Source organism: Rhipicephalus microplus, chromosome X (assembly GCF_043290135.1).
Source record: "Rhipicephalus microplus isolate Deutch F79 chromosome X, USDA_Rmic, whole genome shotgun sequence".
In the NCBI taxonomy this organism is placed as follows: Eukaryota; Metazoa; Arthropoda; class Arachnida; order Ixodida; family Ixodidae; genus Rhipicephalus; species Rhipicephalus microplus.
The window spans coordinates 65,168,209-65,194,187 of record NC_134710.1 but is presented as its reverse complement, the minus strand read 5'-3'; the positions used below and the strand labels follow the sequence as shown (position 1 = coordinate 65,194,187).

At 41.9% G+C, this 25,979-nt stretch overlaps 1 protein-coding gene across 2 annotated transcripts in view; it reads right to left on the bottom strand.

Moving 5' to 3' along the window:
- Window positions 1-25,638, bottom strand: part of nst (phosphoglucomutase 3-like protein nst) — a 46,624-nt gene extending 20,986 nt beyond the window's left edge. Inside the window, exons 1-9 of one of the 2 annotated variants that reach the window (XM_037426931.2) lie at window positions 25,490-25,638; window positions 24,550-24,620; window positions 21,193-21,322; window positions 17,110-17,279; window positions 9,445-9,569; window positions 5,643-5,795; window positions 5,341-5,383; window positions 5,144-5,268; window positions 4,960-5,073 (exon numbers count right to left, since the gene is read on the bottom strand). In XM_037426931.2, coding sequence (XP_037282828.2) covers window positions 4,960-5,073; window positions 5,144-5,268; window positions 5,341-5,383; window positions 5,643-5,795; window positions 9,445-9,569; window positions 17,110-17,279; window positions 21,193-21,322; window positions 24,550-24,620; window positions 25,490-25,590 — 1,032 coding nt within the window. In that variant the 5' untranslated portion in view covers window positions 25,591-25,638. The remainder of the gene's footprint in view (window positions 1-4,959; window positions 5,074-5,143; window positions 5,269-5,340; window positions 5,384-5,642; window positions 5,796-9,444; window positions 9,570-17,109; window positions 17,280-21,192; window positions 21,323-24,549; window positions 24,621-25,489) is intronic. The other variant, XM_075877016.1, reaches the window with a different exon arrangement.
- Window positions 25,639-25,979: the final 341 nt, after the last annotated feature.

The window sequence follows — 25,979 nt, the reverse complement described above, 5'->3', positions numbered from 1 at the left end:
AGGGTTGTGAAAGCTACCCAGGAGGAGGTGACATAGGGGAAAGAAGATGCATCTGTTCGTCAGCACATGTCGTGAATATGACCACTCTTTCTACTCGTGTTTTCTTTCACACGAGCTTACTTCCGCTCTGATCGTGAGCACACGCACAGATACAAGATGGCATCTTGTGGCGGGCTGCGGTAACTTTGGAGCTGACGATGATCAAACCAGACAATGGCTGGGGACTTCGTGTTTATGACGTGGTCATTTGTGTTTATGGCATCATTTGTCAAGAGAATACAACTATTTCACTAACTTTTGAGAATTGATTGTAACTTTCAGGCCGCATGCTACACTATACTGTTTGGATCGCATGTTCTCAGGAGCCTCGACTACCGATGAGCGGCGTCTCATGACCATGTTGAAAAAAGTGCAGCAGGGCCCCTATAAAACAAGCTTTATTATATATTGTCTACAGTATGATGCAAAAATGTTTCAGTTGAGTCTGCCTCCCACTGTTGCAAGCCAGTCATATTCTAATTTGTTCAGCAAACACATGTTTGAAATCTAGGGTTTATGTGACAGATGTGGGCTCTGTGGCTGTGCCATCGCACGGTCCACTAACCCTTTCGTCTTCACAATGCAGGCGCTCTCCCCTATCATCGCCCAGTTGCTGGTTCCTGCTCTGCTGGCTGCCTCATCGGATGTTCCAACGTGCCGAGAGCGACTCGGCACCGGGTATGACACCGTCCTTCTTATGCGTGCCGCAAACGCATCCGGCTGTCCTGCTGCGCCGCCAGCAAATCACGGGACCACCGACGTCATCATCGTATCACCGCCGTCATCAACCAGTTCAACGACAACAGCTATAAATTGTCAGCAACCACCCGTCAAGCTTTGTGGGCTCTGTGGCTGTGCCATCGCACGGTCCACTAACCCTTTCGTCTTCGCAATGCAGGTTAGTGTACCGTATGACCTGTTCACTAAAAGAAATAGCAATTATTTTTTGGTACAGCCACCGAGCCCACATTGCTGTTGTGTCCTTGCTATTCAATGCATGAATGTCGCTCGTGCTCTCTTACTTCTGTCGGGGGACGTGGAATCCAATCCTGGCCCAAACTCTCTCCCTAAGGACCGTACACCTAAAGACCCCCTCCCAGCAAGCCTTATTCTTTCCGAGTTGCAAAAGTTATCTACGGGTCAGTCTACACTGCTCGAGGAAGTGCTGGGACTTAAATCTGCGCTACTAACAACAAACAAAGCCATGGCTGATCGAACTAAACGTATTACGGAGCTTGAAGTTCACTACCAAGGTCTTGTGACAGTTAAGAAGGATGTCGAAACTATTATTGGTAACACCGCAATAATGGCCCGTCAAATCTGCGACATAGAGGCGCGAGTTGACGACGCCGAAAATCGTTCCAGAAGAAATAACCTCATCTCTTACGGCCTCCCTGATCCGAACCCGTACGAAAAATTCTCAGACTCCGAAGAAATACTTATTAACCACTGTCGTGACCACCTAAACTTAACTCTTGACCCTAAACTTATTGAACGTGCTCACCGCCTTGGTCGGCACCGGCATGATCACATGCGGCCTATAATAGCCAAATTCACTTTTTTTAAAACCAAAGAGGAAATTCTCTCGAATGGACGCAAACACTAAAAGGTACTAATTACAGTATTGGGGAAGATTTCTTCGAATCCGTTCGAAAAGCTTGAAAGCATCTTGTTGAATTTGCCCGTACGAAATCTGAGCCCTTCTCCGTGCGGTACACGACTTTGTTCCTTGGTAAAAAAAGATACGTTTTCAACGAAAATTATCAAATTGTAAACGAAATTTCCTAGCAATCGCCCCCCCCCCCCCAAAAAAACGTGTTAATGTTACAACACCTAAAACAAGCCTTTCTTCTCTGTAATCTTCACTAATATACGTAGCTTCCTTTAAAAACGCAACGCAGTATCAAACCTTGTATCAACATTGGACAGCAACATACTGGTTCTCATAGAAACATGGTTGAAGGATGACGTTACAGATAGTGAGGTTCTTGCCGAATTGCCAGAGTTTGTTGTTTTCCGGAAAGACAGGAAACAAACACGTGGCGGTGGCGTACTTATCGCTGTCAATAAGCAGTTATCCTGTTCACTGACAAATGTCCCCTGCAAGCTGGAAATTCTGTGGTTAGTCTGCCGCGCTGTACCGGAGACAATTCTGCTAGGTGTGTGCTATCGGCCACCAGACAATGACCCAAATTTCGCACAAGATTTAAACGATATACTCAACCAGCTAACTACTAAATATCCTACCGCGCATATCCTACTTTTTTGGTGACTTTAATTTTCCTGGCATCGATTGGCAAGACGCCAACCAATTAATAAGAGGCCACTCCAGAACAAAAGAATGCATTAACGTCTGCTTAAATTTTAACCTAACACAGCTAATAACAGAACCTACACGTATTGCTGGTGAAACTTCCAATATTCTGGATCTAATACTGACAACTAAACCCGAAAGCTTGTCACATATTACACTTCTTCCTGAGATTAGCGACCACAAAGTTATTTATGTTGTTTTTGAATTCGTCCCTAAACTACGCAAACCATGCAGTAAAACTATACGTCTGTACGACAAGGGGGATTACAACGCAATAATCGCTGAACTCGAAGCGTTCCTACCTCATTTTGAAACAACATTAAGTGAACGATCATGAACGATAACTGGTTAATTTTCGAAGATAAAATTAAGGAGCTAACAAACAAGTTTATTCCCAGTACCACCTTCCGTTCTAATCAACAAAATCCATGGTTTTCTAAACTTTTAAAGGGACTTGAAAATAAGAAAAATTGACTTTTTCATGCAGCTAAACACGCAGCTACCGCCAGCGCATGGGATAGATATAAAGAAGCTGAAACCTTTTATTATAATGCCATTCGAACCGCAAAAAGAACATTTTTTCATACTGATCTTCCGAAGATCTTGGTAAATAACCCTAGGAAATTTTGGAAGGTAATTAACCCTAAAAGAATTCCAGGTATTATTTTGAATAATCCTTCGGGCGGAGAAGTTAGTGATTCTGAATGCGCAGAAGTATATAACTCAGCATTTGCTTCCGTGTTCACAAACGAAACTAACAGTCCCCTTCCGATTTTTCCGTCTAGCATCGTCTCTGTAATGCCCAGTATTGATTTTGTCGCTTCCGGAATAATATCGTTAATAGACAAACTCAATTTCTCTTCTTCAGCGGGATCAGACGATATCACCTCAAAATTTCTGGAAAATACCAAGCACATGTCTGCCATATACTTATCCCTATTGTTCTGTCAGTCATTATCCACAGGTAACCTACCAATAAACTGGAAAATAGGAAAGGTCATTCCAGTCTTTAAATCAGGCGATAGATAGATCATGTCCTCTCAATTATCGCCCCATTTCCTTCACAAGCGTGCCTTGCAAGCTCATGGAGTACGTCATTTACACCGAAATCATGCACTTCTTGGACTCTAATAACTTCTTTCATTCCACAAAGCATGCATTTCGAAAAAATTTTTCCTGTGAAACCCAACTTGCCTTTTTCGTTCATGATCTGCACACTAACCTGGACAATAACATACAGACTGACGCTATCTTTCTTGACTTTGCAAAGGCATTCGACAAAGTACCCCACAACTGCCTGATGTTAAAACTTTCGAAATTAAACTTAGACCCTAAAATTTTAGCTTGGATTCGAGAATTTTTTACTTATCGTTACCAATTCGTTACCCTTAATGGACATAACTCTTACCCTCTGGCAGTAACATCAGGCGTCCCACAAGGATCTGTTCTTGGACCCTTATTATTCCTAATATACATTAACGATCTACCTTTTCATGTATCCAGCAATATTCGTATGTTTGCAGACGACTGCGTTATATACCGTACTATCATTAACACATCAGCCCAAGTTGCATTACAAGATGACATTAACCGTGCTTAACTGGTGCAATCGTTGGCTAATGACACTAAACCCTAATAAATGCAAGTCCCTCTCGTTTCACCGTCGGCGCAGCCCCCTCACCTATTCTTATCAAATCGGTAAAGTTGCATTGAAAAATGTCATCACATACAAGTACTTGGGAGTCACTTTGAGTAACGATTTATCATGGCGCGTCCACATTACCAATATCATATCATCAGCTAACAGATCGCTTGGGTTCTTAAAGCGGCACTTACGTCATGCTCCCTCTCCTGTAAAACTACAAGCTTATAAATCTTCAATTCACACCCAACTTGAATACACGTCGCCTATCTGGAGCCCTCATCAAGCATACTTAACCGACGCACTAGAATCCCTCCAGAATAGAGCAGCTAGATTAATTCATTCCTCGTATTCGTATAACGTGAGTGTTTTATCTCTCAAACAAAAACCCAATATTTCAAACCTTAACATTCGTCGCCGAGTTACCAGCCTCATTTTGTTCCACAAGCTCTATCACAGTCAACTCGGCCACCCGCCCTATATCTTGGCTTCTGCCCGCACATCTCACCGCAACACTCATTCCTCTCATGTCGGCCGGCCACGCGCCCGTACCACGACATTTTCCGCCTCCTTTTTTCGTGCAGCTTCCAACTGGAATGGCCTTTCCACTGATCTCGCCACTATAATGTGCCACTCAACATTTACACAAAATGTCACTCGTTTCTTTTTTATTTGAATACATTACATTGTTCCTTTCTGTGCCACTGGTTCTCACTTTGTCTTCTTTTTTTTTTTGGCAAGGTGTTACGCCTGTTAATATGTATACTGATCCTGCACATGTATTACTTTATTTCTGCATTGGTTACTCCTGTTCATACTAGTACCCATCCTGCATATGTATTACATTTGTTGTATATTTCCCACCCCTTATGTAATACTCCCTCTAGGGGGTCTTTAAGGTAATAAAGTGAAGTGAAGTGAAGATGCTATGAAGCGAGTAACTATACCAGCTAAAGTGGCTTACCAGCACATTAGTGATGTAGTTCGTTGAGCTTCCATTGGCATAAGCTGTCTGAACGATGACCATATTCAAGGAAAGCATGGCTGCATCAAGCAGCTCTTTCAGGTAGCTGGCCACCTGGAGAAAAGCACAGTTATTTTAGGTCTTTACACTGACAGCTAAAGGAGTGCAGAATAATATGCCATACCAAAGTGGCAATCTTGTCGCCATCGAGAAGATGGAAGACGAGGTTTTCATCATGGTAAAAATAAATGACTCGGTCAGCATCACCATCAAATGAAACACACCTCACTCCAACGTCAAGAGGAATTCCTAGATCACATGAAAAAAAAAGAAAGACAAATTCAATTAACTCAAGCAAGGGTCATGCACCCTGTCACTCACCTTCTGGAGCTTTCTGATAGATTTTCACAAAATCTGCACCACACTATGAAAGAAAGTAAAGACATCAGTAGCACTATTGGATTGCTCATCAAATATATACAGCGGAACCTCAGTAAATGAACATATGCTCCTAAATTGCAGCTGAAGTTGCTGCTGAAACAGAACTTTCTTTGATTGATTTTATACTTGACTGCTTCATCCCTCTACATATTTCTCTTGTTAAATTGAACATGTTTTCCGGGTGCCTCCAAGTTTCATTTAACGAGATTCTGCTGAATCATGATAAAGAAAGGGCAATGTACCATGTGGTTTAACCGGCCTTCCGAGCCATCATTGTATGTTTCTATCTTCAGAAGACCTCCCAAGTAAGGCAGCAGCGTTTTCATCTTCATAGCTCCTACTCCATTGGCACCGTCAAGACGAATGAAGGGAACATAGTTGCGTACAGCTGAGCCCTGAGATAACAAAACTGCCTTGAAATAACATGAATAATGCAGCACATAAACAATGCAACTTCGCATAGAAAAATAATGCATACTATATTATTGATACAATATCTGTAAGATTGGCAACTTATAACACCCGACAAAATCTGATAAAAGATGGTCTGAAGTCCTTTACTCACTACAAAAGTATTTGTTGGTAAGTATGATCTACCTGTGGATAAGTAGAACAAACAGCTGGCTTACTACTGTCTAACCAAGGCCCAAAGTTACTTACACTACTGAAAAAGCCATGCAATGAATCTGAATAATCTTCTTAAGGGATCCACAGACACATCCATTCATGAATGCAAGATCTTTGTTCATGCCTTACTGCTTGTCATTTGCCAATGAATGACCATGAGTGGATTCAGCATACAATGCGCTTACTTGAAATGTGTAAAAAAAAGAGGTAGGAGGTGTTTTGGGGCCTTGGAATTTTCACTAAGATACATAATTAACACAACATAATAAAGCATAATATACAAATCCTCTTTATTTTTCATCCTCTCCATTCAAAAAAATTTACATTGAAAATTGCCATGCCTAGCTATGCTACCCTTACTTACAGCAGCATTGCAGTGAGACATACAATGAACAAATAGTCTGTAAATTTACAATACAATTCTAATGTAAGCTCCAACAAGACATACAGCAATAAAAAAGATATATCAGAATAATAGATAAGATATACCTTGCAATGTAAACAAGAGCAAAGAAGAACTTGATGTGATAAACCAAGAACAAAACACAGCTGGTTCATCTCAGTGGAATGCAATTGTTTGCACAATCAAATGAGAGAATAAAAATTGTACACTACACCAACAAAAGCCATGTCGCAAGGTATTACTTTTGTTGAATACACATTCACATTTAACAAGTTGAAAGTACAAAATTAATTTAAAGATGACAGAGGAGTACCTTATCTACATAAAAATCAAACATGCACCAGAGTTTTAAGCAACAAAAACATTCTGGCAACACAATAAAGATGAAGCCAGAAATTTAAAGATGACAGAGGAGTACCTTATCTACATAAAAATCAAACATGCACCAGAGTTTTAAGCAACAAAAACATTCTGGCAACACAATAAAGATGAAGCCAGAACTTAACTTTTGCAGGGTTGTCACTCTTAGGCTGCACTTTGTTGCTATAAAAAACTACATTATCTTCTGCGTGGCCAACTGCCATTGCATTTATTCCATTCAAGCAGCAGTTCTGTTTAACAGATTTCTGTTTCTACTGAGAGTCTTCTGTATTAGGGCTTGTGAGTCCACTGTGAATATTGCTACAATCTTTATGATGCACGTAGATGCACGCCCCTGTTCATCTAATTGCTCTACATAGTGCAGAATAACTTTGTCCGGCACTAACTCAACCAGAAAATAGTAGCCAATTCCATACTTCCCATTTTGAAGCTCCATCAATAGCTCAACATGAAGACATACGTGCGATGTTTAAATCAGACCAACCTGCAGTGACTACTATCGAGGTACAGCAAAGTAAGTGTGCCAACATGTACTCCTACACGTGTATGTGAGGTCTTGGCTTTATGTTACGTGATCCAACTTACATGCAAGTATTTAAAAACATATAAATATTGAATACTGAATAAAATAATTAAATCTCTATATAATAAATATTTTAAAATCATTGCTTTACTCCATTATATTGTCACGGAGTCGTGACGCGAACGAAGGAAGCAGACTGCAGGTCGAGTAATAAACTGTTTAATCAGGCCAAACTTGCGGCCACGTAAAAATAAATTCAGATTACAGCAAGAAACTGGCACTGATAGCAGCGAGCAGGGCGTCTGTCGTCAATCAACTGACAAGCGGCGAAGCGTGACGGCATTCATACACTTGCCATCAAACATTCTAGCGTTATCACTAGCCGCGAGGTAGGCTCCAGAATAATCTGAAGGGTTCACGAAGTGAACGCAATCTTAACAAGATGATCTACTACAGCCTCGAAGCATCTATAATACCGTAGACGCGGTATGCACTAAACGCAGTGCAATGGAGCAATAACAAAACTTGAAAAGAACGTGGCACTATGCATACTTTATGCAAAATATAATTGCTGATGGTTTTCTTGTTTATTTATTGTGGAAGGCACAGCAAGAACTATCCGTGTAATCGTGCAGCAAAGAAAATGCCAATAAATGAAGGAGAGCAGTGAATCTGAGAGCTGATGACTGGATTTACGAGTTCAGGGACCCAACTAATAAATGTGGGGGAAAAAATTGACCATGGTGAAAAAATTTAGTTCAGGTGTGCAAACATTATTTTAGTAAACAATAGAGTCAGTTACTATGCTACTTACAAATCTTTTTTGACAGATCAGAATTTTACCAGTCCATGAGATTTATCGGGATTAGTGTGATTCAAGACCTCCTCCTCTTCTTCAACAACAACAACAACAACAACAACAAAAAGGGTGCGAAGAAGAAAATATAATATGAATCAAGCTCTAATATATTGATGGTAACTTTCATAGCTTAAGTGTTATGAGGTGAAACTCGGCACGCTTCCTGACATGATTAAAAAAAGAATGAATTTCATTTAGTAAAACCACTGGCATGTGCACACTTACCTCAACAGATCAGAAGCTATACAATACAGTAATTCAAAGTGCTGTACAGAAACAGTCACATCCATGGTTATAAAACATTAATTGATTGATATGTGGGGTTTAACGTCCCAAAACCACTATATGATTATGAGAGACGCCGTAGTGGAGGGCTCCGGAAATTTAGACCACCTGGGGTTCTTTAACGTGCACCCAAATCTGAGCACACAGGCCTACAACATTTCCGCCTCCATCGGAAATGCAGCCGCCGCAGCCGGGATGGTTATAAAACATTAGTGCTAGACTAGAAAGATATAAATCACATTTGGTAACTATAGCAGAAACACTTGGTAATATCGGTTCAGATAAATATTTGACCACTACAGTGTAACTAGGAAATCTTAACTTCAGGAATCGAGGGAAAGAAAACAAGAAAACCATCTGTAAGGCTTTTGCTGTTTAACCATTTAACGCCTGAATTATGAAAGTGCCGAACAAAATAAAAAGTTTCCATTTTCCCGCTTTAAATAGCAACCTTTAAATGATTCCACAGTGAAATTTTCCAAAATTTAACTTCAATGCGTGCTTTTAAGTATTTAACGAATTCTCTATATGCCAAAAAAGCAAAGACCTTACAACAGAAAACGCACTTCAGAACTATGTAACATGTCGTGTGCCACCTCTTAGGTGCATACACACCAAATAAACAAAATTATTGAAGATGAAACTGACGCCACCCGGGCGAGAAAAAACAAAGTGAGAGCTGTACCATGCCCTTTGCGCTCTCCCCCATCAGCTACAAAACAATTGGTTCTAGTATAAAATACCTTCAATGAGTCAGCGCTAGATTTTTTTATGCTGAAAGCTACATTCCCCGTGAACACTTGACAGCAGGCATTAAAGGCAGCAAGCTTCTCGCGAGTTGCTTGCTCGAAGTTTTTTGGTATGTCGCGAATGAATGACACTCGGCAGTAAAAGATTAATTACTCTACATTGTATTAACCAATACAGTGCACAAATGCCCTGCTAATAATAATGTTTCAAACTTACATTGGCTCTAATCTGCATGAAGGCCTTTGTTAGCTTCTTAAAGTAACCTTCTTCTGTGGGCTCTCCATAGCTTGGGTCATTGCTGCAGCGTACAATGTAGTGAAGCTGGGGTGTGGTCAGATGGCCTGTAAGGCAGAAACAAGTATTAAACTTGGTGTTATAAAAACAGTCCATAAAGGAAATGCAACATGAAAACACATTACATATGTTTGCGTGAACCAGCATTTTTCCCGATACCATTTATTGATACAAGTGATGCAAATGAAGAAAAAAAATAAAAATACACGCATTAAGCAAAAGAGGCTGCACAACAAATAGAGTAAAAGCTTGTTAGTTTAAACTTGCAGTAAATTCGAACAGACACACTGGTCCCGGCACCACCCTGTGTATTTCTACGGGGCAAAACACCCAATAATAATTCGAACGCGTCAGGGTCCACAATGGTTAATTCAAGATGGGAGCCTCTGGTCTTTATCGATCCTCGCGAAAGTCGGCTCCGAGGGATCACAATTGTGGCAAAACCAAACAAAATTTATTAGTGTTACATGCAAAACAATGATTCAGGAGACGGGAGGGGAAAGACTGGCAAAGAAACGACCGTTACTTCAACAAAACGATATTTATTTAGGGTAAAGTAAAGAAAACTGCTGGAGAGACAAGAATACGGCGTCTCTCCAGTTGCACAGCCGTCCCTCTTCTGCCTGCTCTCGGCAGTAATGCACAGTCACACACCCGCGCTCACCACAGGGGGTAAACTTTCATGTCACAGTGCAGCTCCGGCTTCTGGCCGGCTCAGCTCGCGCAGTGGTCGTTGCCTGGCGCCATCTTTCGAGTTTCATTTCCTGCAACAAGGGCGCGCACACTCGGCCGTCCTGCAATTACCGACCGTCCCGGTTAGAGTCTTTAGTCTGAACTATCCGAGTCTATCTCGTCCTGGCCCTACAGCTTAAGATTGTCCAGTGGAGTGATGTTGCTGCATGCATTCCTCTCGCGCCATGTGCTGAGCAGCCTGTCGATGTGATATCGGCTACTGGTTAGTTTTGCCGTTATGCTATACGGTCCTATATATTTCTCCCTGATTCGCCAAATCTGTAGGCTCTCGCCCAACCAATATGATGTCCTCGGTTCGTAAGTCGAACGTTTATTTTTGTATTTTGTTTCATTCAATATTCGCGAATGCTTGCAATCCGCAAAGGAAACCCGACATGGGTGAAACTTTATGGGTTCTCCAGTTGTCATTTTAATTTTCCTCTCCGCTGCATTGGTACGGCCAATCTCTAAGACGGTGTCAGCAAAACAGTCGCGATACTTTTCGATAAGTCGGTCGAGTTTCTCATGGTACTCCGGGGTGACACTTGGGCCCATTTTGATGTTCGCGGTTGCCGTTGAGCATTGTTGCGTGGCACTGCAGCTTGATTTCACGTCCTGCATCGCCCCATCATTGAGATAGCAGACTTCCGACCCCGCAGTCCGCTCAATGTCTTGGATATTCAGTTTCAGGCCCGAAACGTTCATTGCAGGAATGCAGGTCCCGTTTCCCGCACTTGCGTTTACGACACAACAGGGTAAGCAATAGTTGCGCCTCTCTTGGCACCTGGGTTGGTCGTCCACGAAAACATCGGCGTTAGGTTCACTGCCTATAACGTAGGGCTTGACAAATCCAACTTAGTTTGGCAAAACAACTGTCAACTCTTTGGATTTTCCGAGGCAGGCCAGGTGCCTCGAAAGATCTGGAATATTGATGGACTGGAGTGTGTCATCACTTTCGTTCAGATTCTTCTTCTCTTCAAATATACGCACGGTGTTCCATCGCCTTATGATCGTAACATGAGGTTGCTCGGTGAAGGGCTGCCCCAGGATGATAGGAATTGCCTGCGACTCATTTGACACAATCAGCAGGGGGATGTCGGCTCTTTTTTGGTCGACTGTGAGGTTAACGTTTGCCTCACCACACGGCGTCACAGGTCCTGACCCATAGCCCCCGATGGTCAGCCGCTTCTCCATCACCCTGCATTTGACCAGACCCGATCAGCATCTTCACGCCGAATAGTGACACACTGACTGCCGAGGTCGACGTACACTCTAACTTCATTCCCGTTAATTTTAGCCAGCAGGAAATACTTTTCTTTCGCTGCATCCGCTGCACGGATGTTCAGATCCACAACGCTTTGAAAGAGGTGCGGCCCGCTCTTCCTTTCCCTGCAGTTCTGGGCTTCGTGCCCACTTTGGTTGCAAAAGTTGCACCTCGCACCCGCTGCGGACTCGGGCAGTTGAGAGAGAGGTGACCGTACTTGTTAGAGTTGAAACATCGCTGCTCTCCTTTCTAAGGAGAGGGGGTTTTGGTCCTCGGTTCGGAGAGATCGGTCTCCCACCTCGGTTTGGGATTTTGTTTACTCTCATTTAAGGCCGTTTTCGTGGCTCGATTTTCCTTGTTGCCGTGGCTCACAAGATTTTGGAAGCCGCTTGCTTTCGAATATTTTGAGTCCTGGGAGTCAAGGATTCCAACATGCTCTTCGAGACACTTGAGGCAATGCAGAAGCTCCACTGTAGAGTTGTACGTGCAGGTGCTGATGGCTCGGATAATATCCTGATTGTTTAGGCCGGTGATCAAATATTCAATGCAAGCTTCCTCGCTGAAGTTACAACGACATGTTTCCGCTAATTTGCCATAGTCCTAGCACTCGATAGGCCCACCTCGCTTGTAAATTCAGTCCTCCATTTCCCGGTGAAGCCTCTGCATTCCTGCTGTCGTGGAGAAAGCACGTCTGAGCTCCACCTTCTACTCGGGCCAGGTTTTGTTAACAGACAGGAGGGAGTCGTACCACATCTTCGTCGGTTCATACAACTTTGAGAGAGCGTGGCAAAATGTTACTCTGTCTGTCCAACGGTAAACTTCCGCTAGGTCGTTCACACGTTGAATCCATGCGTCGATGGTTGGCTAGTTCGACAATCTTGGATCGAACAAAGGGACCAGGTGCGATGTCTCCTCTGCGCTGATTACAGGCATGGCTGCTGTCTGTTGCGACTGGAGATGCGCGATCCCGTTGATGGCTTCCCTCACTGCTGCTTGTACGGTGGCTTGAAGGACTGCCGCTATGTCGAACGCTGGTCCGGGTGCTGTAGTGATGCCGCTGGTAGACGCACTGTCGGGCACCACTCGACTGGCGCTGCCTTCCCCGCTGTCAATGCTCCGCCATCTTCTTCGCTTGTCGTAGCCATTGAAGATGTTCCGTTGTGAGTGACAGGCATGGTTGGGCACGATGGATGACTTTGGGCGTGCGAAATCCCGCTTCTGAATTGTTAAATGCAAAGCGATGATGATTCGGGAGACTGGAGGGAAAATACTGGCAAAAATAACGGTTACTTTAACAAAACGACGTTTATTTAGGGTAAAGTAAACTGCTGGAGAGACGAGAATACGGCATCTCTACAGTTGCACAGCCGTCCCCCGCCTGCCTGCTCTCGGCAACAACGCACAGTCGCACACCCGCGCTCACCACAAGGGGGTTCACTTTGGTGTCACATTACAGCTCCGGCCTCCGGCCGGTTCAGCTCGCGCAGTGGTCGCTGCCTGGCGCCATCTTTCGAGTTGCGTTTCGTGCAACAAAGGCGCGCACACTCGAAATGCAAAATAATAAAACAGCAGCACTTCTCAGCAGATGAGCATTTGGACGCTGTGCTGGAGCTCTTCGATAAGCTACGAACAATGCTCATGGAGTCGCGACAGAAGTAACGCAAGCAAATTCAAATCCATGATCACTTTTCATTTTGATTGCATTTTTTTATTCTGGTTTCAGGTGTGGAGTGACCAACCAGTGGGCCACTGAATACCGTATTTATTCGAATCTAATCTGATAGTTTTTTTTTTTTCAAATGTCTTTGCATCAAACTCCAGGGTCGGTTTAGATTCAATATTTAAAAAAAAAAAAACGTGCCATTTTTCATCGAGAAAGGTGGCGCACAACCAGCTCCATCGAGACGGTATTATAGCAGTTAGTAGCCAAGCTGACACCTACAAGAGGCCGCCATTTTTATCTTTATGGCGAGTGTTGAGGCGAGCCATTCGTCATTTTGAGTCGCACTTCGAGTGGTCTGCGCGTGGTGCAGCTGAATGGCGCCAAATAGGCCGTGTCATTATAGTGCCGCTTATAAAAGGAAAATTGTCCTAGCCATGGAGTCTTCGTTCAAGGTTGAAGCCGGGCGGCACTTCGGAGTGGACGAAAAAAATTCGCATCGCTAGAGGGGCTGCAGCGTGGGACGACATCCCAGAAACTTTGATTATGCGCTCTTTTAAGAAGTGCAGCGTATCCAATGCCGCTTGATGGCCCCGAGAATTGCGCACTGTTTGAAGACAGCGACAAAGAAGTCGGCGACGACGACTCAGAATGAGTGCGACATCAGCAAGCACGGTAGCATTATGATGCAAATACTAGAAGCAGCGTGAAAAGAATGACCAAGAACCACACACAACAGGACTAGCGGCTGTATGTTCCTCGAGTTATTTATTTGCATCATGAATCAACTGCTTTGTTTCATCTTCATGTTCAATGAATGTTTTTTCTTCGTGAACGCTGTCTTTGCTGTTTTGTTTGGCCTACGCTCGAGACAAGATTTTTTTTTTCTGGGCTTTGGACTTATGGGGGGGTCGGCTTAGATTCGAGTAAATACGGTACTATATCACCCAAGTGCGTCCTGACACACCGGTGGGACACGTGGCTATGTCTCTTTCTTTTGCACAAACGAGGTGGCACTGCCAGCATTGCAGTGGGTATTAGGTGCATTTATTTAAAAATTCAAAGGTGTTTCCAGCCTCCTTCCCGTAAATCTATGTTTAAATACAAAGTGCTTCTCTACAAGAAAACATGTGAAGTTAGTTACCGGGATAGAAATATTTATTAGGTAGATGAAAGTTAAAATTTAGTCAGAATATTAACCAACAATATGGCGGTGACCTTGCAACGAGCGTTTGGCACGTTTATTTGAAGATACAAAGCTGTTTTTCGCTTTTGTTGCATGCATCTATATTTAAATACCAAGGGCTTGCCCCAAGAAAATACATAAAGTCAGTTTCAGTTATAAGTTGTTTTCTTTGCTAGGCGCTGTGACATCCTTCACATTCATAAAAGGCACGAGCCTCCATTAGGTATGCTGAAAAGTTTGCAAGCAACAAAATGAAGGAACGTGCCAGTACTTTGTTCATGAGAAACAATCGCACCACCTCATGCCCAATACAATAGACAATTTATATTAGTAGCGATTCCGAACTTCAGGCGGTAGCACAAGATGGAGAGCTCTCGTGTGTGTCGGTCACCAGTGAGTGATGCCACACACAGCAGAAAAACATTTTTCTCGAGTGCATCATGGGTCACTGATGGGTCGATAGCCTTAACATCTGAAAAGCATTCTTCTGGATGTGTGTATCCTCATGCAACAAAAATCATACCTCTGTGTTTAAGTGTCATAAATTTATTGCAGCCACAAGCAGATAAATGCACGCAACTTCGCAGCCGCATAGGTGGTGCCCCATCGGTGACTAAGGATGCAGTGAACGTGTTAATTTACGCTCAATGTTAGAGTTCCACGAGCCTAATTTAGGAATTCACTTGTCACAAATTTGCACTAGTACTATAGCCAAAGTCACGATAACGAGTCTAGGGCTGGCTTCTTTCGGTTTTGCCAGCGCAGTGTGGTGTGATGTCCTATCATTCTATAGCACCCACCCGCTAATTCTAACTCCATTGAATTTGAACAATCTTATAGCCCCCTTCGAATTTGACTAATTGGGCAAAGCTGGGGAGCTAAGAAGAAGTTCACTCATCAAAATTATCAAATCTATGCATTTCGTAATTGTAAATGCTCGTACAAGCCAAGCACAATCCTGCATGCTAGGTGCTATGATGGGCTGCAAGTGAAGAACCAGGAAACAAGAACAATTGAATGCTAAGCAATTTAGAACGTATTAAAGCCCTGTAAACTGAGTTTATTTCTAATGTACAAGACATTTTCAATTATCACTCAGCCAAAATTAAAAATCATGTTCTGGCTGGCAAATACACCAAACTATTTTTTGGTGTAAACACATCTACTGCAAGCCCTGCTACCAACCACAGCAATGCACAATGTATGTGAAATGAGGACCACAAGAGTGGCTATGGAACTGTAAGACTCAAGTCCTGTAGTTGAGACATTGGCTCCAGTGACATCCTTCACTTGACCACTATTAATTACGTTAACATGGCCTATGAAAGGCTTAGTCTTACAACCACAGTTTGTTCCCTGACCCACTCTGCTCTCTTCTTGCCTTTTAAGGTTACACATTTCATTTTTCTTTCCATCGCTCGCTGCCTCGTCCTCAATTTAAGCTAAACCCTCTTTGTAAGTTTTGAGGCTAACTCTGTTTAGCATTCAAACACTGCCACTTTAGCAATAGTAGTCTCCTAGCACAGTGATGCCGTGCCCCCAAAGTTTCTAATAATAATAATAATAATAATAATAATAATAATAATAATAATAATAATAATAATAATAATAATAATAATAATAATAATAATAATATTAACCAGGGAGTTATGTCCCAAAGCCACGACATGATTATGAGGGATGCTGCTGTAGTGGGGGCTCTGGAAATTTCGACTATCTGGTTACAAGGGTCTCTGGCATTTCACCTTAATTGAAATGCAACCACATCAGTAGGTATTGAACCCGCAACCTTCAGGTCAGCAGCCAAGCACTGTCACTGCTGCACCACTATAGCAGCTGTCCCAGAAATCCTGCAACTTTGCTGACATGTCTCAAGGGTCTCCTTTAGATGTCAAGTATCTTTCTGCAAATCAAGTTATTTAAAACAATTGCATGAAATATAACATTTGAGGTTGGTTTTTAATTTTTCAAATTTGTGATAGAAATTAATATTAGTAGGCACCATTTTGGCAAGAAGCAACGTAGCGTCCTCCTGCTAAAACTCGAGTTTAAAAATGCTCAGTGGAAATGTTACATCCTCCTGCTATAAACTCGTGTTTAAAAAATGCTCAGTTGCCAGTGTCCATCATACCAGTCATACAGCTCCTAATGTGGCCCAGATAGGGTCATTTTCACCCTAAAACTTTGAATCAGAGCTTGCTATGGATGATCTGGATATTCATGACCCATTTCCCGTGCAATATTCCCCCAGCATTAGCAAATTTAATGCACATGCACATTGTCGAACTCCAGACTTGTGCTGAGCTCTCTAGATTTTTGGCAATGGAGATGTTGGGCTTTGTCTAGTGACTGATGATGATGATACGTGGGGTTTAACGTCCCAGAACCGCCATATGATCATGAGAGACGCCATAGTAGAGGGCTCCGAAAATTTTGACATCCTGGGGTTCTTTAACGTGCACCCAAATCTGAGCACACGAGCCTACAACTAGTCTTGTGACTGTACTTAGTCATCAGTCTCATGACTAATAATGAGCACCAATGTGAAAGATAGGTCATTTGCCAGGCTTCGTTCTTGCCTGTTTTCTGTTTCTTTTATAACTAAACTAAAAGGCCCTCCAATAATAACAACTGTTCTAATCTAGAGTGAACCATACAAAATGGTCGACTTATTCCAAAAAGGACACTTCCTGAGCTCATATTCACAGTAACGCTGAGAGTGCTGCAAGGCCTGTAAATGCTTACCAAACACCTTGACGGCTCCACCAACAGACTTGACACCATCACTGACAGCCTCCGCCAGCCCAGGACTGCTCGCTCGAGTGTCATTAGCTAGGCACACGGAAGAGGGTTCCTGAAGGTTGATGTTTGTTGCTGCCACTATTCGGTCCAGCACAGATTCCAACGAGCTATCCCTGGTGATGAAAACGTAATCAGGCTCTTGAAGAGTATTGCTGAATCATTCAGCTCCAGTTAGCATGCACCACTTAAATTTAGAAGACAAAGAAAGTGCACAAAAAAGATCTGACACCATGTTTCGAGACACTGATATATTGTATATAGCATCTAGGGTAATAAAACTACAGTGGTAAAAAATAATTTAAAAGAATTTTCAACAATGTCTATAAAAAATAAAAGTATGTGCAGTAGTTACATTAGCTGGATTAACCGAAACAGGAACACTGTACATACAAGCATTCTAACCTGTTCTCAAGTTCTCGTTACTCAAGAAATCACCTTGTACAACAGTTACGTAGTCCGGGGGTGGCACACCAAGTTTGTGCCCCTGCCTCACCTCACATTTTTTTTTGCCATGGCATACAAAGCAAAAATGACCAATCAAAAAAAAATGCCGCCCCCCCCCCCCCCCCCCAAAAAAATTCTGCCAACCTCCCTGCTGCACAGAACTGAATGCCTAATCAAGGACACACATACACTAAGATTTTACCTTTAAAATCTGTGCAAAAACAGCAACATACTTGGAACCACAAATAGCAACAGACAACGCAGCAAATTTTTCAGACTGCAACATTCTTTTCAGCAGCTTTGGTATTGCCAAATTTTCTACGTTGAGGACAATAACCAATGTGGCTGTCGCCTTCTGTCATTACCATTTCCTTTTCTTTCGCCACTATTGGAGAGACATATTTGCTGCGACGATATTTGCGGTCGTCCTAACCTCCTTTTCTACTTTCCTTACGAAGGGTGTCGGTTCGCTTGCAAAACAACTGCGCAGCTACGGCAGTACGGAACAGTGGCTGTTGTCATCTGCATGTGCCTGTTCCACCACCTCTCAACACTTTTGCTGGTTAGTTTATCCATGCGTTCGCGCTCGGAGTCTATGTAAACATACTCGAAGCAAGTGCCCCTGTCACTTTGTTTCACCATCAAAGGCTTCAAGATACAGAGATTTGTCACCACACTCTTTTAAATGTGAAGCATTTCTTTGTGTACAGCAGGCACTTTTAGCGTGATTTATTGATTTGTTGGGTTTAACTTCCCAAAACCACTATATGATTATGAGAGACGGCGTAATGGAGGACTCCGGAAATTTTTACCACCTGGGGTTCTTTAACGTTCACCCAACTCTGATCACACGGGCCTACGACATTTCCGCCTCCATCGTAAATACAGCCGCCGCAGCTGGGATTTGAACCTGCGACCTGCGGGCCAGCAGCCGAGTACCTTAGCCACTAGACCATTGCGGCAGGGCGTCACTTTTAGCGAGTCCATCTACGTATCTATCAATCTTCCCATTAACTTGGGGCAAACCAAAATTAGCACGGGAGAGTAAAATGGTTTGACAAATATAACTCGCTGGTCATTACATGAACAATGTGACAATTTCGTTGCGTACGTCATCAAATCCTTTCCACTAGACACATGTGGCACATACTCGTACACCATGTGCGGGTAAATGCCACAGGTGATTGACAGTATATCTACAGACGAACAGTGAGGAATTTTAACCTGAGAGCATAACAAAAAAGCTGATACTTACAATGTTGACCCAAAGAATTCAAAGATTAAAAAGGGTCCCAGCAGGAATCGAACCCAATCATTCTGCATGGCAATAAAGTATTCCACTACAGAGCCACGACAGGTCTCGCAATCGTTTTTCAAATAGACCTTAATGTTCGGGAAAGGTCAATCGTGGTTGCAGTGTTCGCTATCCAATTTTATAAACATTCTATATATACTCCTACCACGCAGCCATCACGTCAGGTTAACACAAAATTGTAGTTAAGCGCCATCGACTGAAGTTGATTAATGTAGCAGTGTTCAGAGCTACCACCCTTGTGAGCACAAAGCACTAATTCTTAGCTTACCGCTTCTGGTGTTGCTAATACTTATGTTGCTGCAGGCATTGTCATGCAACTATAAACAACTGGTTATAGAAAATATATGCAACTGTTCAATTATTGTGTCTGTGCGTACAAAATCTGTGCATATCTTTAGCACCAATTCGTAACGTTTCACTCAATATTAAAAAAAATACAACACAGTCTCTTTCCGTTCGCATGTTTCCTATTACCTTGATTCCTTGGTATGTGGAATCTGCCAAATTTCTCGTGAACAAAATTAATTTTTCATGAAAATTGACACACTTCATTGCAATATCGGTCAAATTTACGAAGCTTTAAAGAATATCATAGATACTTGGCGGGTACAAATTAAATAAAGAGCAAAGCAACATAACAGGAAAAAAATAACTTCCAATTAGAAATTAATATGCTTCCAGGCAGCCCTGTAAAAACCCTTCGAATCAATCCTTACGTAGAAAGTGCTTGCACACCAATGCAATGAGCAAACAAAGTTTAGTATTACCCATGCAAATATTTAGAAATTTGCACACTACTACTTTTCATCTCACAACAAACAAGCAGTCCTCTGGGTTAAATTGGCACAGCAATACATCTGAGGTCTTTGATTTGCTTTTAAGGCAGAGTAGGCAATATATGGAGCATATATGTATCCTATGGCACGAACCCAATGCAGTTATGCGATGCCACTTGACATACATCTAGCAAAGCTCATTAACTAGTTCTTTGATATTCAAAATAATTTTCTAAATATGTAGGCTGCTGTGCGGTTTCTAGCAACAAAATTGAATAAAAACAAGAAATGCAGGGAGTGTGATAAGCTGAACAGTAGACATGCCAATGACCATGTTTTTTGTCCACTCATAATACTTTACTATTGAACCTTCGTATCCCAGTGCCAATCCATTTGTACAAGTAAATATTTTTTTTTTTGTGAACGTGTAACATTAATACATACACAAGTGGAAATAAACAAGTGGAAAAAAATTTTGCTTTAGTTCTTGAAAAAAACAATTGCCCACCCATATGGACATCCGGAACAACAGTTACACTAGGTCCATCATCCTTCTTCATAGCACATGAGAACATTGCTTGCCAATGGCTCTGTTTCAACTCATTAATCACTGCAATCACCACCACTCACCATAACCAATGCCTTTATCATCAGTTCAAGACGTTCATCATTAATATCATCATTATGAACAAGAACGTTAACATAGCTGCTAGCGAACTCTCATCATCATCATTCATAATCGCCGTCAATACATAAACCCTCATGTTCGTTCCATCGGCATCACAATCACCATTTAAAGCCAATTTGCTTGCCTATGGCTCTACTTCAATATGTTCGTCACTATCTATATCATTCTTGATCACCATTCACAAAGCATTCAAAATTACATTCACATTGAATGATTTCTTTATTAGCAGTAGCATTGTTCAAACGGCCTTCACTTGTTGATGGTTCTGCTTGAAAGCGCTAATTGTTGATGTTCTCCAAATCAGAACATTCGCTTCTGCTTGTCTGCTAAAAAATTATGGCATGATTGTCTTCATCACTTAATCCACATCTCAAATAAAGGAAAGAAATACTAAACATAACTTCTAAAGGTGTATTTAGTTATACTACAGATAATGTTTTGTGCACAGCTACATGGCAATGACGCGGGTCCTAATACCACGTAGTGTTCTATCAGCTTCTCACATCAATTGGCGCTCACAGTGTTGGAAAACTAATGCAAAAGCAAGATAAACCCTTCCTTTTCTCAAATAAAGCAAGATAATTTAAAACCCTCATGAAATTGAAATGCTGCAGTAATGCCAACATTTCAAATAAATTTTTAAGGAAATGCATTGGCTAGCCTGATTTCACTAAACTGATACGTTTTGTTCACCAATGTGGACTGTGGGAATCCTGGTTTAAAAAGGGTTAATAAGATCTAATTCTAAAGTGTTGAGTAGCATAAATTATTTTTTTTTAATACAGAAAAAATGGGCAGCTTACGGAGCATTGGCCAGCTCTGTTGCCAATATTTCCCAATCCGTTTCCATCATTTCACCCATTGGATCAATAAGCTTGATGCCATTGTCATCTTCAGGATTGTGAGATGCAGTGATCATGACACCAACCACGGCTGAAATTCAGCATGCAGAACTAATTAGGTGTACTACAAAGGCAGAGCAATAATCGTTTAGCTACACACTACAGCATGGATTCAAAATTTTACCTGAAAGAGCTGGCTCAATTTCTCTCAAGTCATGACAAACTTAACTAAACTAATAGCCTCTGTTGCATAAAAACCTCAAATAAACCTTGCCCTGCATAAAGGAAAACCAGCCCAAACTAGTCGATTTATAATATCACCACTATCTAAGCATGATTCTGTCCAGCCATCAATTGTGTTTTGAAATGCTTTGCATTTATTCTGTTATTCCAAATCTACTATACATATAGAAAATTTGCATTTACCCAATTTAAATATGGTCCACTTGTTTTTTATCTCCAGCCCAATTTGTTTTATTTTTACTGTAAGCACACCTATCATGTTCTTTTACAAAGATGATGACTAAGCAAGCCTATAAACTAGCGAATGACATTTTCTTTCGGAAACAGATTTCCAAGTCTGAACTGTTTCTGTTATACTTTAAAATTTGGTGTTTCAAAGAATGTGTCAAATAAGGAGAATGCAATATTTGCTCGCTGTCTTCACAATTTCTTTCTTTTTCTAAAGAGGAAGGTATATTAATATGAAAGAAAATGTTTACGTGCAATAATTGACAAAGTGAAATTGATTTTCTATGAGCAAAGCACTTTAAGCCCACATTGCGCCGTTGCCATCCAAGCTCCCTTCTCTTAAGCATTGCTTCAGATTGCAATGGCCAGTGATTAACGAGGGAATGTTCCGGCTGGTTCTAGTGCACTAGAAATTCGAGGTTATAAGAAGTAAGCTCAGTGCACAACTGGTTATAATGGTTGTCTTCATTTTCACCACCTTTATTGTGGACTGTGAAATGACAACCATCATTCCAGCTTACTTCAGGCACTCTGTCGAAGGTAGTAGCTGATGCTCTCCCCACCCAGCACCGGCGCAAAACAACAGTAAAACACCACACCCAGTGTTCTATAACCACCGTCAAAGCCTTCTGCCGCATCACCGCTCACATCCTTCTCCCACCACTGCTTGGGCCGCGCACTCACTCAGTCATTCCCACCACCGAAAACAGCGGACGCTCTCCCCACCCGCTCGTCACCCAACCGCCTACATGAAAGCCAGCAGCGACATCAGGTGCATAGTTGTTTGATCCCCTTTTCAAGAAGCTTCGCTTATTGATTGTACTCTTACACAGAACTGCTCATTTTTTAACTAGTGAAGTTAGGCCGTTATATCAAATGGAAGAATTTTGAAGTTCTTTATGCGAAGAAACCATCACATTAAAAGATATAAAAAAGTGGCCTCTAGTAATTATTGTGGTGCAATGAAGTATGACAATATTCAACGGCGAAACCGAAACTCAAGCACTGATGAGCACAACAAGCACACAACCAGAATGATGTCACTGTTCAAGATCATTACAATGGTGTAGCTCTTCTGTGTTCTTCAATGTATGAGCACCATCCGTGCTATAAGAGCAAGCGTACCCTTCCCACCCATATGACTAAGTCGGTTCACGATAGATATAACAACGCTCACCTATTCTAGCCGTCTAGAAGAATATGGCAGCTGCGCTCTTCTGCGTTTTGGTTTGGCCGCTGAATTCGGTTGGATTTCATTACTTTGCATTTATTACTAGAGGGGGCACTTTAGAAATCTAAGAGCAGGCCCAAGCTCTTTGCATAAGAGCTTCAATTTTCCTATTCAGTATAACTGCCTAACCCCCCTAAATAAAAAGTTAGTTATTGTTCCAAATGATGTCATTAGGTGCCTATGGGTACAGAAGAAGTAACCCTAGTGACATTGAAGAAATGACGCACTTCCCCGATTTTCGAATAGTTTGGGCACGTTTCTCAAAACACCCAGTATAGATAGTATATACACGCAAGGTGTTTTTTTACACATTGCCAAGACAATGAGGCCCCTGTTGTCTTTGCAAATAATAATATCTGTGGTTTTATGTCCCAAAACATGTGATATGATCATCCTATTCAGTCCTTGTGGCCTTAATCGGGACCACTGCTTCAAGCAAGTGATGTTTTATGTATTACTTATAGCATACTGCAAACCACGATTCAGTTCTTACAGGAAGAGCACTCATTTCACATGAGTGCACTTCACAGGCACAGGCATTTTGAAAAATAATAATAATTGAAATTCGAGGCCACGAGTTAGGCAAAACAGAAATTGAGTGCACAGGAAATATGTCAGCCCTGTTACATCAGACTAGAAGCTCACATGACAATTTTTAGAAAAATGGCATGTTGCAGCTGGTCATAGTCAGGGAAAAATAGCAAGACATCCCAAATTGACCTCTTATTCTTTGCGTCTTGTCTGTAGTGCTTATCTGTTTCTATCACGCTGTACCTTCAAAAAATGCAATTTTCACCTTGTTCTTTCACTGTACTGCTGAAATACTGAAATAAAATTTGCCACCAAGATTTTCAACGAAGATTGGGTTCTGATATTGATAGACACAATCTTCATTTAAGGCACAAACTACAGGAAAATAATGAATTTCATGCTTTTTCACAAACGGCCGCACCTAGCGGCTGCACAGTGAACTAGGGGATGTGACGTTTGGTGACGCCACACAAGCCCAAAACAAGCAAGCCAACAAAGCCAGCCATCGTCCGTCTCTCTCGACCTGCTCAACTCCCCCTATGGTTTACAGAACCACTATGAACAGCAACAGTAGCGAACAATGCTCCCGGCTGGGGTAAAGCATCAATACTTTTATGGAAGGAAGATATTGGGGTGAAAGGAGACGTAGAGAAAAGAACAGGAACTTGTGCATCCTGCATGAGCCTTGGCAATTGTGACGTCGTGGCTTGCACTCACATGCAGCCGCCATGCGCTGAGAATCTATCAGAAAGAAATATAGCAAACTGTTCAATAATACAAGAAATCAACTTAGTTCATCAAGACAGTGACATCTTCCGAGTATATTTTTGAAGTATTCGTTAGTTTTTCCAACATTTGTTTAGTATCCCTTCAGAGCTAGGTGTCAAACACTATGGTGCTGCTTCTTGCAGACAAGCAAATGAGTTCTTGGCACCTTTTTGAAGCTTATGAAATAAACGAATAAGCACTAAACACAAAACACAAATATATGTGGTCTGATTGGGTATTTGAGTTGGCTCACTATTTTTCCTGACCATGTTCTGCTGTGAAGCAGTTTTTTTGAATGAAAAAAAAAAACTGCCTACCTTTTTTGTATTTTGAGCGCAATGCAGCAAGAATACCCATTCGAAACATGCATGATCCCAAGATTTCTCCTCTGCAAAAATAATGAGGCATTTAGTAGCGGTACACAGACTTACTTCATAGCATTCATAGCAGAAACATTCAATCATAAAATGAAACGCCCCCCCCCCCCCCGGTTGTAGATAACCGCAGTTTCAACACACACACTCACACAAATACACACACTTTAGTAAGAGGGCAACAAAATTGCAAAGAGCGGTTTGACAAAGCGACATTTTCGCGTACGTGGTTTAGGGTTTAGGTTTGCACAAAACTAAAAAAGAAAACCAGAGCCCCGGTCTACCCTCGGACTAGTAAAGGTATGCCACGCAGGTCAAACTGATCAGTCCTAAACAAAGCAGTATATTTAAAAACGTTAGTCAGCTTTGAATATAAACCAGCCGAACAGTCCAGCACTAGTTTTCAAAAACGCAAGATTGGATAAAATATAAACAAGTTCAGCGTACGGTACAAATTAATCCGCTTTTTCGCTGAATACAAACAAAACTGACATCAGCCTCTTCAGAACGACAGCCGCATCTTTACAAGCCTTACGTGGCTGAAATAAGGCTTCAAAAGCCGAGTGATCAAGGAATATTAATGAGAGCAACTCACTTTCCAAGACACAGTAATATTGGTAATTCTAAACACTAGCTAAAACAGGTACATATTTTTTAAATGGTACCGCGCACTGTTCTATTGAACAGCTGCACAAGCATTCGATTTTGGACGTGTACTGTGGCAGTTCAAGACACATTTATTACAGCGTAGGCGCCCACTGACGATTATGTTCTGCCACGTCTATTTGACGGACCGGTTCTTGAGATGCACAGCAGCCGCCAGAACAAGAAATGATCCTTCCGTCACGCTACCAAATAAACGATTCCCGGGCTTCGAACTTACTTGTCTCGAATTCCGGCGGTCCCATAGTGAAGCGGCTTTGCAACGGACTTCGAATAATTTTGCAGAGCAGTTTTGACAGCTTGCTCGAAGAAGAGCGCCATCTTGGCGTCAACGTGATTCCCTAGCGGGCAATTCAGCGAGAGAAATAAATAAAGGAAAGATTGAGAGGTGCATAGAGTCGGTGAGCTAGAAAACGCAGTGGCAGGAAAAAACAAGAAATTAGTAACTACGAGACTGATAAGTGCAACAAGAATAAATGATCAAGTAAACAATAAGTAACATCTAGAACTCGTCGGAATTATGGTGATGACGCCACCTAAGTAGGGGTGTTTTCAAATAAATGTTTCGTTTTTAAAACCTATATGCAACAAAAATTACGTGAAAAATTTTCAAAAGGCGTAAACGGATTTATAAATAACCCTACGTAAGTGACGCCGTTATTCAACAGGCAACTCCTTCAATACAAGGCATAGCCTCTGAAATTAATAGC